General features: G+C 31.7%; 1 protein-coding gene across 1 annotated transcript; it reads right to left on the reverse strand.

The window, feature by feature from the left end:
* Positions 1-1965: 1965 nt before the first annotated feature.
* LOC114194558 (transcription initiation factor IIA gamma chain / TFIIA-gamma (TFIIA-S)) lies at positions 1966-6405 on the reverse strand. The gene is made up of 4 exons (XM_028084877.2): positions 6212-6405; positions 5894-6042; positions 5741-5791; positions 1966-2347 (listed from the first exon to the last, which is right to left on the reverse strand). The coding sequence occupies exons 2-4, from the start codon at positions 6020-6022 to the stop codon at positions 2207-2209; spliced, it is 321 nt and encodes a 106-aa protein (XP_027940678.1). The 5' UTR covers positions 6023-6042; positions 6212-6405; the 3' UTR covers positions 1966-2206.
* Positions 6406-13977: the final 7572 nt, after the last annotated feature.

Below are 13977 nucleotides of genomic sequence, written 5' to 3' on the forward strand. Positions count from 1 at the left end.
TTAACGATATGTAAAAGGAAATATATTTATTTAATGTGTCAAAAATTAAAATTCTTTGAATCGATGAAGCATGATTCGGTAAAAGTAACTACTAATGTAGTTTTAGGTTTTTTAATCATCACCTTAGAAAATTAAACTTTGTAAAGACAAAACTAAAATATTTTGACCAATATTCAAAATATGACGATCTCATGGGTATAGAAAGTAATTGTCTCAAACATTTATTCGGTGTCTTTAAGAAAAAAATAACTACCGCTATGTAAAAGAATGATATATCATAATCACTATTAAATTAGTCATTCATGTAATACATGACTTTGTAATTCAATTGTTGATATTTTTTTCAACTATATAATATATTGTGTACTACAAGATATTCATATATTTCCAAGCACATAAATATATATTAGTCACTACAACAAATTTGTCTATTATCAATGACCAACAATTAATTTTTACTTGTAAGATCAAAATTTTGGTGACAAATAAGCTTTTTGAAGGACACAAATTTGTTAGTAGTTTATTATTAGTAAAAACCAACGTCGATTAATAGTTTTGTTAGTATCTACTTATAAAATTTTAATAGGAAAACACTGTAGAAAATTATTTACAAACACATTAATAGAAATTTACTAACAAATATATATGCGGATAAATTATGAATGTAACCCATCTAAATACAAGTTACTTATGAAAAATGAAAAATTGTCATAAGTAAGTTTTGAATATGTCATCAATTATAAATGAAATCACTAACAAATACATCTATTAATAATTACCAACAAATATTTAATAATTAAATTTTAAACATGTAGTCTGTATTTGGATTTAAGTTAAAGAAGTTAAGTTGAATTGAACTTAAGTTAAGTTGGGTTGAATTATCATTCAACGAAAAAACAACTATGAGATTAATTTGAGTGCCGACTATTTTGGGCGTTTTGGCACTAAACGAATGCAAATTTTTTTTAGCAAATATGTGGGTTCAACTTTTAAGATTCTTTAACTAATATTTGGCCGAACGTGAAACAAACAAACTCGTAGTCATAGGAATATTCATTTGTAAATGAATATTATAAGTGTCAATTGATACTATCAACTAATATTTCTATCCGTAAAATTTTCTAGTAATATCTTTTATTAACATCAGATCCAAATCACCATTTTATTATCAAGAACAAGCTTGATGAAATACGTTCTTCAAGTGGTTCCTATTTAGAGTCATGCGAAGAAGTACATGTTGCACTTTGATGCTTGAAGCTATCATTCTCACCTCGATATGAGCAAATTTTCCAACCTTGTAAGGTTTTCTCTTAAATTTGTGAAGACCCAACGTAAAAATTGTTGATTTTCTCGTGTAAAAGGTCAAATACATATTCTGAACACTAAACCATAAATCCTAAAGTAGAGAACTCTTTCAAATTTGTCATGAACAATAAAAATATTATTTAGGGGCAACTGCGTAAACAAAAATCGGAACATAGATTTGGATTCTGTCGTTGTTGCATAATTAAAACCATGGAACCTAACATGGTTGTTGCATAATTAATTTGATGATAGAGTTAAAAAGAAAGATATGAAAAGTTGTGAATTTAACTCTCTCCACTAATCTCTCCATTAACCTTCAAAGTTATACGTTTGACTTAATAGGTTAAAAAGAAGTATGCCAGATCTCCACTAACATAATTTGGACAACTAACATTACCCATCAAAATATAAATGGCAAGAGTGTTCTGAAGGAGAAACACTAGGTTAGAATTAAAGAAGTTTGAGAAAAAAGCAAAAGAATAATAAACACTAACTTCTCACTCATTATCCATGTGTATTTTTTCATTGATGGAATTTCCAGAAAAAATAAATAAACGATAAATTATTCCCATTCCAGATTTTACGACGTAATCTACTAACACTAGCCTGGCGAAGAGAAATAAAGTAGTTTGCTGGTACTCAGAGATGAATAGATCAAACTACACTTAAAAAGAAGAGTGGATTCATCCAATTCCCAAGCGGTATTCTCATTGTGGCATTAATTACCTAATAATATGAAGACTGATGGCATTTAAATCTATAATAACATACAATAGTTGCTAGTTCCTCCAAGAATTTAAGACCAGTCATTGGTCCGTCATTACGGTCTGGCCACCATTCCCATAGTACCAGCAGATGCAACAATTTCCCCTTCATCACAAGGTGGAAGAAATTGGGCATATTATTGTGTGAGCAACTTCGAGTCACACGCCACTATTTTAACCCGTCCAACATTCTCTTGGCTGTCTTCATTCTTAAACAATGCATCTTGTAAGATGAAGGTCCAAACATTGTCGCAAAATCTATACGTGTGGAGGTGTCCCTGTTATTCAAACATAGTTCAAGAATTACATGACTAAGAAATTCAGTATCGAACACAGAATGCGTCAAATGTTGAAAGGAGGAATTGGAGGATTGCAGCGCCACATTTTGTATAAGGTATAGCTGCTAAACACACTGGCAACATGAAATCACAGCAGCCCATAGTGAAAATTAATATTCCGTCAGGCAAGAAACAATACCATTTCAACACATTCACAAGAATGCAATATCGAGAGGTAAATAAATCATACTACAAAAAAGACCTCGAATGATCAATAGTGGTTGAGCTAACCAATTAATAGCCATTTCCATTATGTTGATAATATGCTCCGGATCAGTAACAGAAAATAAAATCCTCACGCATACATAGCTAACCTCGAGAATTTGAGTCATGAACATTTATTCTTTAGAGCTACATGAACAGGGAAGATCATAATCATATCCATTTACAAAGATAGAAACTGTTTTGTAGTTAGTGACCGGAAACATTTCAGATAGTGAAACATTGTTTTGCTCTACTTTTTAATCCATCTGCTTTTGTCACATACACTAATAATATGGCTAAATGAAAAAACAAATAATAATAACATTTTATTTAATAGTATCAGCCTCAAGAATATACCAGAGCTTAATACATGAGAAGATTGGGCATTTTGTTCTACCCATATTTATTCACAATAAATCTACCCATAAGCAAACCTTAACGGTCAGAATCCAATAATCTGAAAGCAATGGTCACAATGACAAAGATAACAGCAAGCCATGACAAAAAAAAAGGACTTATTTAGCTTCATTTCCAGAAATCAAGCATAAAGCAGATTATATATAATCAATTGACTACATACCTGACAATGAATTTCAAATGTTTAAAGCCATAAAATTAAGTGGAAAAATATTTATAAATGGCTAACCATGCAAGCATTCTCTGTTTGAATCACGTGAGTAGGTATTGATAGATTTTTTAATAGGAATATTAATGTCATATTATTAAGTCCAATAACAAATGGCAGCATACTCCCTTCAACCATAAGTTTAAATTTTCATGAGCATACTTTATCACTTGATAAACATACTAAATCATGAAAATAAACAAAAGACATGTACATAGAAAGAGAATATAGCTGGAATAGAGGCTATACTATCCTCCAATGGGGGATCATAAATGAATGAAATTTCCATAATTCAACCCCAACTTTGACAAAATAGCAAATTTCAAGCTTTTCTTGTGAGCAAACGTTTATATTCATGGTGAAATTTTCATATCTATCCCACTAAGGGGGAAATTTTAGAACCAATTCCAAGTCGCAACTAATTTGAGTGAAAGACTCAACCAAGCCTTAAGTTTTTTACATTCAATTTGCATATGTAACTCCAAAAAAGTGCAAGGGACTTTCAAGGAATAAACGAAGGAGAAAAGTAAGAAAAAAAAGGGGAAACAAACAAACAAACATCGAGGCTTCCTAAAAATTATAAGATACAACCATAAAAAGATTCTACAAATCGTAAAATATATATATATATATATATATATATATATATATATATATATATATATATATATATATATATATATATATAAATATACACTCAAGTCTTAAATATTCTACATAGTTTTATACTCCTTGTTCTAATGTTCATGCATGATCTGATGCTCATAGCTAGTGACTAAAAAAGAATATTTTAAAGGTAACAAGAAAATATCTTAAGCAAATCTACAGACTGTCACTGTGAAACAATTATAACCTTTTAAGCCATCAACACAAGATAAACAGACAAGCATCAAGATCAACTTATTCCAAACAACAATCCTCATATAGTTCTCCTCACATACTTGATTTGTTTACTAGCTTTTTTCCTTTTTAAAAGTTGTTTAAGCCTTTAAGGTAGTTGTAAAGCAATGAAACCTTTTTACGTTATTTAATGTAGTTTAATAGAATAAAGACATTCATTAAATATTTGGTTCCCTACAGTAATTCTCCTTCGAAGACACCTTCCGAGCAAGGATTTGAACCAGTTAGCTGCGTTATTGAAGTATTAGATGCTTCAATTATGAAATAATTTTTTTTTTGAATAAATTATTTTTTAGCAGTGTTCATCAGTGGCATATGGCCAAAATTCCACTATATAAACACACCATTGTGGCCTATGGGCTTTCATAGCAAGCCTCCCTTCAAAAATTCCATATGGTGGTTGGCAAAATATCCACCACACCAGCAATGGCACCACCATATTACAACACTGCCCTTCAAAATCCCTCGAATTATTTGTGTCACTTTATTCATTTATGAATAGCAAGTTCTCAATTACCTGCAATAATGCCACAATCACAGGTTGCTGCTATAGTGCCACAATCATCAAAGTGCCATAACATTTAATATCAGGAATAAGGTTTTTGAGCACAGCCATTATACGCCGCTAAGTGCTATTGACTAGTACAATTAATACTCGAGATAGTGTTAGAAAAATAAGTAACGTGTTGTGTATTCCCTAACACTGACAAACAAGAAGGATGAAAAATGCAAGCATTTCCTAATTCATCAAATTGCACAAACTCACTTCGCTTAGAAGAGACCTTTGCCAGCAGCTCAATTCATTAGCGACCAAATGAACTGAAATATTTTGGCTTCTTTACAAAGGATTTGTTTGCACTAACTTTTCACAAGGACTTCTAAGATAGAAAAATAAGAAGAAAAAATTAAGTAAGGTTCTTCATGAGTTAAAATTAGCTTATGCACAAATTAAAAATAAAAATTCAAAGAAGTCGTCCAAAAAAAACTTCTATAAACTAACTTGTGCATAAGCTAATGTTAACAGCTAGAGAAGTTCATTTTTTCTTCCTATCATAAGTCCTTATTGAGAAATTGGGCCAAACAGACCTAAAGACAAATCTCAACTTTCATGTTTTAGTTCCTTCACGTGTGAACTGGCTTTAACATGAAAATTTTGAAGCACAATAATTAAAACAATGCTTCAAGTCAACAACCTAGCATTTAATTTAATTCCGACTAAATTGTCTTAGCTAATTATACTCATATAGAAAAGAGAATCAAGCTTAACTCATTGATCAACAACAAATAGTTATACAATTCAGACAAGACTCTGCTAGGCTTGAACCCCTCGAGTCACTTCTATCCCTAACCGCAATCAACATCAGAAGAGGAAATAAATGCCTATACATACCATATCCAAAATTTAACAACTCAAACTATATAATCTCTCTCTCTCTCTCTCTCTGTATATATATATATATATATATATATATATATATATATATATATATATATATATATATATATATATATATATATATATATATATATATATATATATATATATGTATGTATATTTGTGTGTAAATATAATTAGAAGTGGAAAATAAATGCTGTAATGTTACCTTGATGGAGACCTTGCTCTTAACTTGTGTTTCCAGAGCCTCAGTCATGGACTAAAATATCATTCAGACGCAAATGAAATAAAAACAATAATAACACGTTAAAACAGATCCAGAAACAGAAACCTAACTGTCACGAGCAATTGAAAACCGTACCTTATCGAATTGAACCAGAACCTGAATCGCGAGCTCAGGGCTGAGAGTACCGTTCTGAACCATCTCGTCCAACGTCTCCGTCAGGCACATTCCGATCGTCGACCTGCGGTACAGTTCGAACGTCGCCATTGCAGCTTACGAGACGTGATCTGCGTCGATTGAAACGCACGCATTGAAAACGGAACCGACATAATTCGAAGGAATTCATAGAATAGAAAGTAATAATAGAAAGAACAAATAACGCTAAAAGCGATTGCGGTGAAGCGAGGAAACGCAGAAGCGGAAAAACGGAGATCTAAGAGATGGAATTCGTATTACGAATCGGGTGGCGACGTTGGAGAGTTCAGAGTGGTTCGCTTTTGTTTCGTCTTCTTCTTCTTCGTCTTCTGCTGGTGCTTCTGAGTTTACGTTTGGGTTTGGCTCGATAGCGTTTGGGAGCGGAGAAATTTGGGGCTTTTTATACCCTAGAATTTGGAGGTCATCGTATATATAGTGAAGGTTGGAGAACAGTGTGCAACTACCATTCTGCCCTCACTCACGTTTTTGACATGTGAGAAGCCACATTCGCAAATTAAAAAATAGCATATGTGTAATATTTTTTTGTAGGAGGTGGCCACATAACATTGATGCTTATTTTATAAAAACAACTTATATTCTATCAAAAAGACAATGTTAAACTTTTACTTTGCATTTTATATTGATAGGAACGTGAATGACTGGATTAGTTTCAAATAACTATGTTCTGAAAATCGAATCCTTAATTAAATCCATTTAGATCAACTAGTCGGTGATGAAATTGAGACTGAATCGGTATTAATAAAATAATGTTAAATATTAAATAATATATAAAATAACATTACAGAAATATAATATCATATCTTGATAATATGTTTTGTAAGTTTTTAACATTCAATATGCAAAAAAAATCAAATATACTTTTAAGGTTCAATCATTTATATTAATATATTTTAAAAACAAGATTCTTAAAATTATTGACTTTATGTGAACTTTTTTTTCAAATTTTTTTTTAGATTAGATCCATTGGAGGTATGTTACAGTAGTTCTAATAGACTAAACACGGTATTTGACCGGTTCATTGATTTTCTTTTTTAATTTTCTATTTTAATATTATTTTAAAGACCGTAATTTTAAGATATCGGTTAAAAATAATTAATATTTATAGAATCTAACAAAAATTCATAATTAATTATAATATTAAATAAATCTTACATGATAACTATTAACACAATATTATTTTTATTTAAAAAATAAAAATGTCTAAAAATATTATACAATTGTGTTAATATTGTATTTAATATTTACTAATAAATGTTACAAAATAATTAAATAATAAAATAATTATATTTTAATGTTGTTAAAGGTTAATTTATAATTCAACAAAAAAGTTTAAATTAATAAAAAAATCAACAAAAATTAGTGTAAACATCTAAAAGGTTTACAAAAAAAAACAATTAAAGTATCAATTTAAGACTTCATTGAGTTTTTAAAATGCTTATTTTGTATAAGAGAATTATTGTTTAGAAATTTCAAAGGATATTTTTGTCTTTATAAATTTGTTATATACATTTATATTATTTTAATTAAAAGAGTTAATTATTTGAGTTTTTAATGTAAAAATGATGGAATCAATGCATATTAATTATTCCTTAAATAGTGCCTTTAGGGCATTGGTTAACATCTTCCTTCTAAAAATAACAATAATATAGGAATTCCATTTCATTTTGCATATAATTAATGTAGGAATGAGAATGAGGGTGGTGTCTGTGAGACCCTCGAAATAGACATTTAGATGTAGAAAGTAAAAATATATTATATTATAAATTATTTTTATTAAAAAATACTAAATTATACATAGGTTCTCCAACTATGGAGTTCAATATACAAAGCTTGGGTATCTCTCTAGAAAACCTTTCTTTTAAGGCTCTTTGTCTTCTCTCTGGAAAATCTCACCCATATTTCATCTGTTACTCTTCCAATAGTGTACTAGGCTAATTAATTTGATCTCCTTCTGTGTAGATAGATTCATCTGTGGATGAAAGATGTTGAGAAGTGTCGGAAAGCTTAAGAGTATCATTTGAGGTGAGGGAAGCTAAAATTCTAGTTATTTCACACTTGAAATTCGTTCTAACTACTAGTTATAAACTGAGTTGTTTGTGATCTTGAGCCTAGAGTTTGATTTTCTCTTGGTCTGTGTGGATTGATTTTCATGAGAAGTTAGTATTATGGGAAGTTGTTAATATGAGATGCTCAGATGTGTGAATATTAAAGCTATTAAATAAGGGTTTGTGGTATGTTTTGTAATATTAGATGGTAGAATTTATTTGTTGCATGAGAATGGTATTTAAAATATGTAATTGGTGTGTTATTAAATTGGTTTAAGTAAATGGGGACTGTTTGGTTTGGCATTGTCAAAATTTAGGATAATGTTGTTTACATTATGCAAACTCGTTAAACGAGTCTCATTCTCGCTTAGCAACAACCAAAAATGAATTTGGCAGAGAGTCAAGATATAGAGATGTCAAAATGGGTTTCAACCCGTGAGCCAACCTGGCTCACCACGGGTTCGAGCCGGGTTGGGTTGAGAAAAATTCAACTTTTTCAAAAGTGGGTTGAACTCAACTCGGCTCACTTAACCCACGGGTTAAACGGGTTCGAGCCGGGTTGAAGGTGGGTTGGCTCACTTAACCCACCAATATTTTTTTACAATTTTTTTAAAATTTTTAAAATTTTTTAATTTTTTTTTAAATTTTTTTTAAATTTTTTTAATAATTATTTACTACTCCTATTATATTTGTTCACAATTTCATATTTTTAAATGCTAGAATGTTGCTTAATTATATTTGAATAGTTTGAATGTTTAATTAATTTGATTGTCGAGTTATATATGTTGATACTTTAATCTTTAATTATAATATTTATACTAAATTACTCAAGTAACGGTCTTATAAACAATTTTTTCTAAATTAGTATGAAAAAAAATTGTATAGTTTTTTAATTTATATTTTGTTGAATAACATGACAAAAAATTTGTAATATTAGCCATTCTTTCTTAGACTATATGGATAGGTCTACTCGCTAAGCAAGCAGAATCTCGTTGAGCGAATGCAAACATTGATTTTGGCTGAGAGTTAAGAGAATTGGGACTTGTTGAGCGAGTTTGTCTCTTTAGACAAATTATTCTAAATTTGGTTCCAATGCTGGACTCATTAAGCAAAACATTCATTTGTTAGGCGAATTAACCTCCAGGGTTGCTCCCTAGGCGAGTGTATGTGCTTATTGGGCAAGTTTATACATTTTAGGTTTGATTTATTTAAGGAGCTAATTCATGTGATGTATGTGAATGATTCAAGGAGATGTTTTATGGTTAGAGGAATGTGATATATCTATTATTGTAATTAAATTGTATGGTCATATTATTCTTAGGGAGGAAGGTTATGACATGTGAATCTAGTATTATGTAATTACTAAGGACATTCTTTGGAAGTTATCCTTATACTCAACTAGACTTTCAACCGTCTCATATAGAGGAAGGAGTCTAGGTGGTGAAGAGGGAAGGATGTTCCTATAATTGGTTTGAGTCGAGGACTCCACTTCTCTTATGCTATAAGTGAACTCACTTTGTCATGAGAGAAGAACTAGGTATCATTAGTGGAATTGTAACATTGAGGATTTCAATATAAATGACAAAGCAAAACTTCAAGAGTCCAAATTGATGCATAAATTTGGGTTTTTTTAGTCTATGTCATATCTATGTGAATTGATGAGAACATATTTTGTGATATTTGAATTTATATTTGCTAGTTTGATTATAGTAGATCTTTATATAATAATGAGTCAAACATGTTTTTAGTCCTTAAACATTAATGCAAAATTGGAATTCGTCATGATTACCTTTGACATTTTGTATTACCTTAACTTATTATTGTATAAAGCACGTTAGTCAGTCACTTCACTTACTACATAAGAAGTTATCCGATATATTTGACATTTTGTATTACCTTCACGACATTCCTAATTGTTATGTTAAGGTAGTGAGTTGTGCGTATGGGCCGAAAAATGGCAACATATTTTAGTGGATGTTGAATAAATGTTTTTTGTATACAAAATAAATAAATAGACGTGTTTTATGTATGAAATTAGTAAAAAGTATGAAATTACATCATGCAACAACATGACTAAGCCGATTCCAAGGTTTGGACCAAACTTTTCATCTTCTAGGACCTTCTTATGGACATTAACATAGGTCTTGCAGATTGATCCTACATAACATATTCAGTACTTTACTCTTGAATTACAAACAATTTCATTTGTAAATGAAAGTCATGTCCACTAGCCTTCATTGTGATTGTTATGTCACCAAATCCATTGTGCTTGAATTATTTCACAATACATGCTACAAAAGGTAACCTAGCCTTATCCAAGCACCTTCTGCCATCTAGTTTGCTCACGTATTTCATGTCGCCATCATCAACCAACCCTACATTAGAGTTTATTAAACTTCATTGTTCAATAATTATGTAATGCAAACTCCCTTTACGTTTATACCACGACACTTGATAAACATTTCTGCCTATTTTCATGGATTCGAGTTGAAGTCACATTGATATGATGCATCAGCAATTTGGTTGACAAATTCTTGAGTGTTTTTTGGCTCATCAGACTCCCTGTTTACTAAAATAACTTGGTTCCTATTGGGACCAGGAATAAAATTGGTATTTGAGTTGCATTTCCTGAAGAATGATTGTAGGTCTGAGTCATCAATATCCAAACCCTCATATGGTTCCATTTTTGCGCCTGCATTACAAGGGTTGAAACAATGATGTTGGATTATCTTGTTCCTTTTAGAAGATTAATGAATATGGTGATGATTGATTAAGAAAACCAAGGAAATCCCCACTCTTTAAGATAACAAGCTATCTAGATGTGAACGGTCCTTTCCAAGGTTCTAAAGAAGAGAAGAATGGATTGATTCAAAACAAATAAGAGTGGACAACACATAAAAAGAGTAAAACCCAAGTCACACACACAAAAGAAGAAGAAAGCATAAAATGGAAAGGAAATGAATGATAAAAATGTGAGAAGCATGTCACTACAAGGCTATGTTAGAAGAAGCCATGACAACCTTGAAAATGAGTCGATGTGTGCCGCCACTTAAATCAAGATTCAAGATAAGTCTTAAAAGAACTCCACTCCCTAAGGAGGAATACTCTCACAATGGTTGATACACAAAGGTGTTTAATTTCTCCAAAATGTTCAACCCTTGTACAAGTGTTAAAGGTCCCCTTAAATAGAAGTGTTTAAGGGTCTCTTAGTAAAAATAAATAAGCTAAAAATGATTAGAATGTAAATAACAAAACCTAGAGTCTAGAAAGTAAGTCAACAAAGTAGCACATGGACACATTCTAGAAGCCTTCTTGGCCAAGGCAAGGTGGATGCTCCTTCTAGATGTTTCTAGACTTCTTGGAGGCCAAGGCATGTGGTCATCCTTTCTAGATGTTTCTAGAAAGCTTTGCTCTTTCTCTTTCCTCCACACGTGCTCTCCAAAAGCCATCAAAATAGGCCACTTGTCCTTCCTTGTCCAACCTCTTAATGAACCTATAAAATAAGTTAATTTTCAATTAGCATGTTGGCTTTAGGTTAAGCTAATCCTTTGAGTCAACAAGTCAACCCAAAGTCAAAGTCAACAAGTCAACTTAAAAATAGTCAACCAAACCAACTTAATAGAATTTTAAATTGAAGAAAATAAAAGCAAAGGAAGAGATCAAGGAACTCCCTTTCTTCTAAGCATGTGCCATGAGCCATCATCCTTGGTAGAGATCAATCCTTTATCAAACAATTCGTGTATTGAAAAACTATTGTGTTAAATAAGGTGAATAAAAAGAACAAAGGTGTTTCGAACTTGATAGCAACGATGTGGTTAGTGGAATTAATGTACCAAATATTTACCTCTTGGATGGTAAAAGATTTGTGAAGTCAGAAAATGAGCTTCCTTCAAAATTTGTTTCGTGCACTGGAAGATGTTATTTAGTGGTAACTATATTTATATTAAAACATGTATGACGAACTTACCACTTTACCCTTAAAGTTTCTTCTTGTTCACGTATTCCCTTCGGCTAAACTCGTCCTATTTCATTGCAAAAAGAAAGACCTCTCTCCTACCCACCCCACATGGGGCATTGAATGTAGGGTGATATAACCACTAACACCCAATGTTGTGCCATTGAATGGTGGACCGTGGATTGTCGTCAACTTTGGTCATTACTTCACCCAACAATCAACAACTTCAGTGCCCATAGAAAGATGAGGTAAGTGCAGTATTTATTCATACCATTAATGAACCACTTCAAACTTGTTCCTCCTCCTCTGAATCCTTGAGTAGTTCCCTAAAAACGTCATCTTGCATTTAAAATTTGACAAGGTTTTGCGAAACACCTTTTTTTCACCCACCACCGATTGCATAAAGGTTTCATTTTTTTAATTTTGATTGTATGGGTCCTCACCTTTATGGTTGTCTTAGCAATAAATTTGTAGTCCCCTTTATTTTTATTTGTATTTATGATGACTTCGTCATGTAATTGAACGTTTACTGTCAGGAGCGAACATACACATAACATTCAACATGGAAAACTTAGAACAGACTGACAAAATGCCACTAGATGACATATCGTTGTATGAGGAGGACCTTTGTGAAATAACGTGTAACGACATGGAAGCTACTAATTACAACAATGAAGGTGTTGAATTAGAGCAAGTTTTGGTCTCCATTGTTGGGATGTCTTTCGAGACAAACAAGGATGTTAAAAAAATTTATAAGGATTACGCTATTTGAACATGTTTTGGTGTCAGGATAAAAAGTTTACAAAAAAGAATTGATGACAACATATGCTACTTGAAGTTAGTGTGTTCACAAGAAGGAAAGTATATCTCATCAATCCCTCCAGAAACGAAGACACAACGTACCTATAGGAAGGATTGTCCTACTCAAATTTTCTTGGTTATTAAAAAAGAAAAATGGTGTATTTAAAGTGTGGTGAATGAATACAACAATGATATCAACCCATGAAAGCCAAGATTAATTAAAGGTAACAAAAACATAAATATACATGCTAAGAGAACTCTTCACATAAATGAGAGGCAAGAGTGCAGATAAATAAGAGTTTTTGATCATTAGTTTGTGATACAAGAGGTTTTGAAAACCTTGACTTTGATAAGCGTGACATTAGAAACTACATCAAGGTTCAAAGATGGGCGTCGGGAAAAAAAATGGGGATGGACAAACATTGTTGAATCACTTCTCATGAATGAGACAACTAAATAATGATTTCTTTTACGAGGTTGACTTGAAAAAGTAACGTATTTGAAATGTTTTTCGAGCTGATGCTAAGAGCCAATCGACATGTGAGGATTTTAGAGACGTTGTATCCTTTGACACCACGTACCTAACAAACAAATATAACATGCTATTCGCACCTATTGTGGGGATTAACCACTACGACCAATCAATTTTACTAGGCTGCAAAATATTATCTAAAGAAGACAAAAGTACTTTTGTTTAGCTGTTTAGTGTGTGGCTAAGGTGCATGTCAAATAAGGCACCAAATGAGATAGTAACCGACCAATGTAATGCGACATAGGTGGTGCCTTTGGCATATAATGAACAAAATTTTGGAGAAGTTGGTTGGATATACTAACTACAATGTGATTAAAGAAGCATTAAAGCATTTGGTGTAAGAGTCTGTTGACGATGAAGCATTTGAGTGTGGGTGGGAGATTTCATCACAAGTCATGCATTAGAAAATAACGATTAGCTTTCCACCTTGGTCGAAGAGATAAAGAGATGTGTTCCATGTTACTTGAAGAATGATTTCTGGGCTGACATATGCAACACACAACAAAGTGAGAATGTATTTTTTGATGGATTCATTAATTTGACTACCACACTTTAACAATTTATTGTGCAATACGACAATGCCTTATGACAAAAGGCCGAGAAAGAGTATTGACTTTGCATCATTGAATATGACACTTCCTTATGGGTCTCAATCACTAATTGAAAGACAGTT

This window comes from Vigna unguiculata, chromosome 8 (assembly GCF_037176805.1).
Source record: "Vigna unguiculata cultivar grain cowpea cultivar isolate G323 ecotype 2 chromosome 8, ASM3717680v1, whole genome shotgun sequence".
Lineage (NCBI taxonomy): Eukaryota > Viridiplantae > Streptophyta > Magnoliopsida > Fabales > Fabaceae > Vigna > Vigna unguiculata.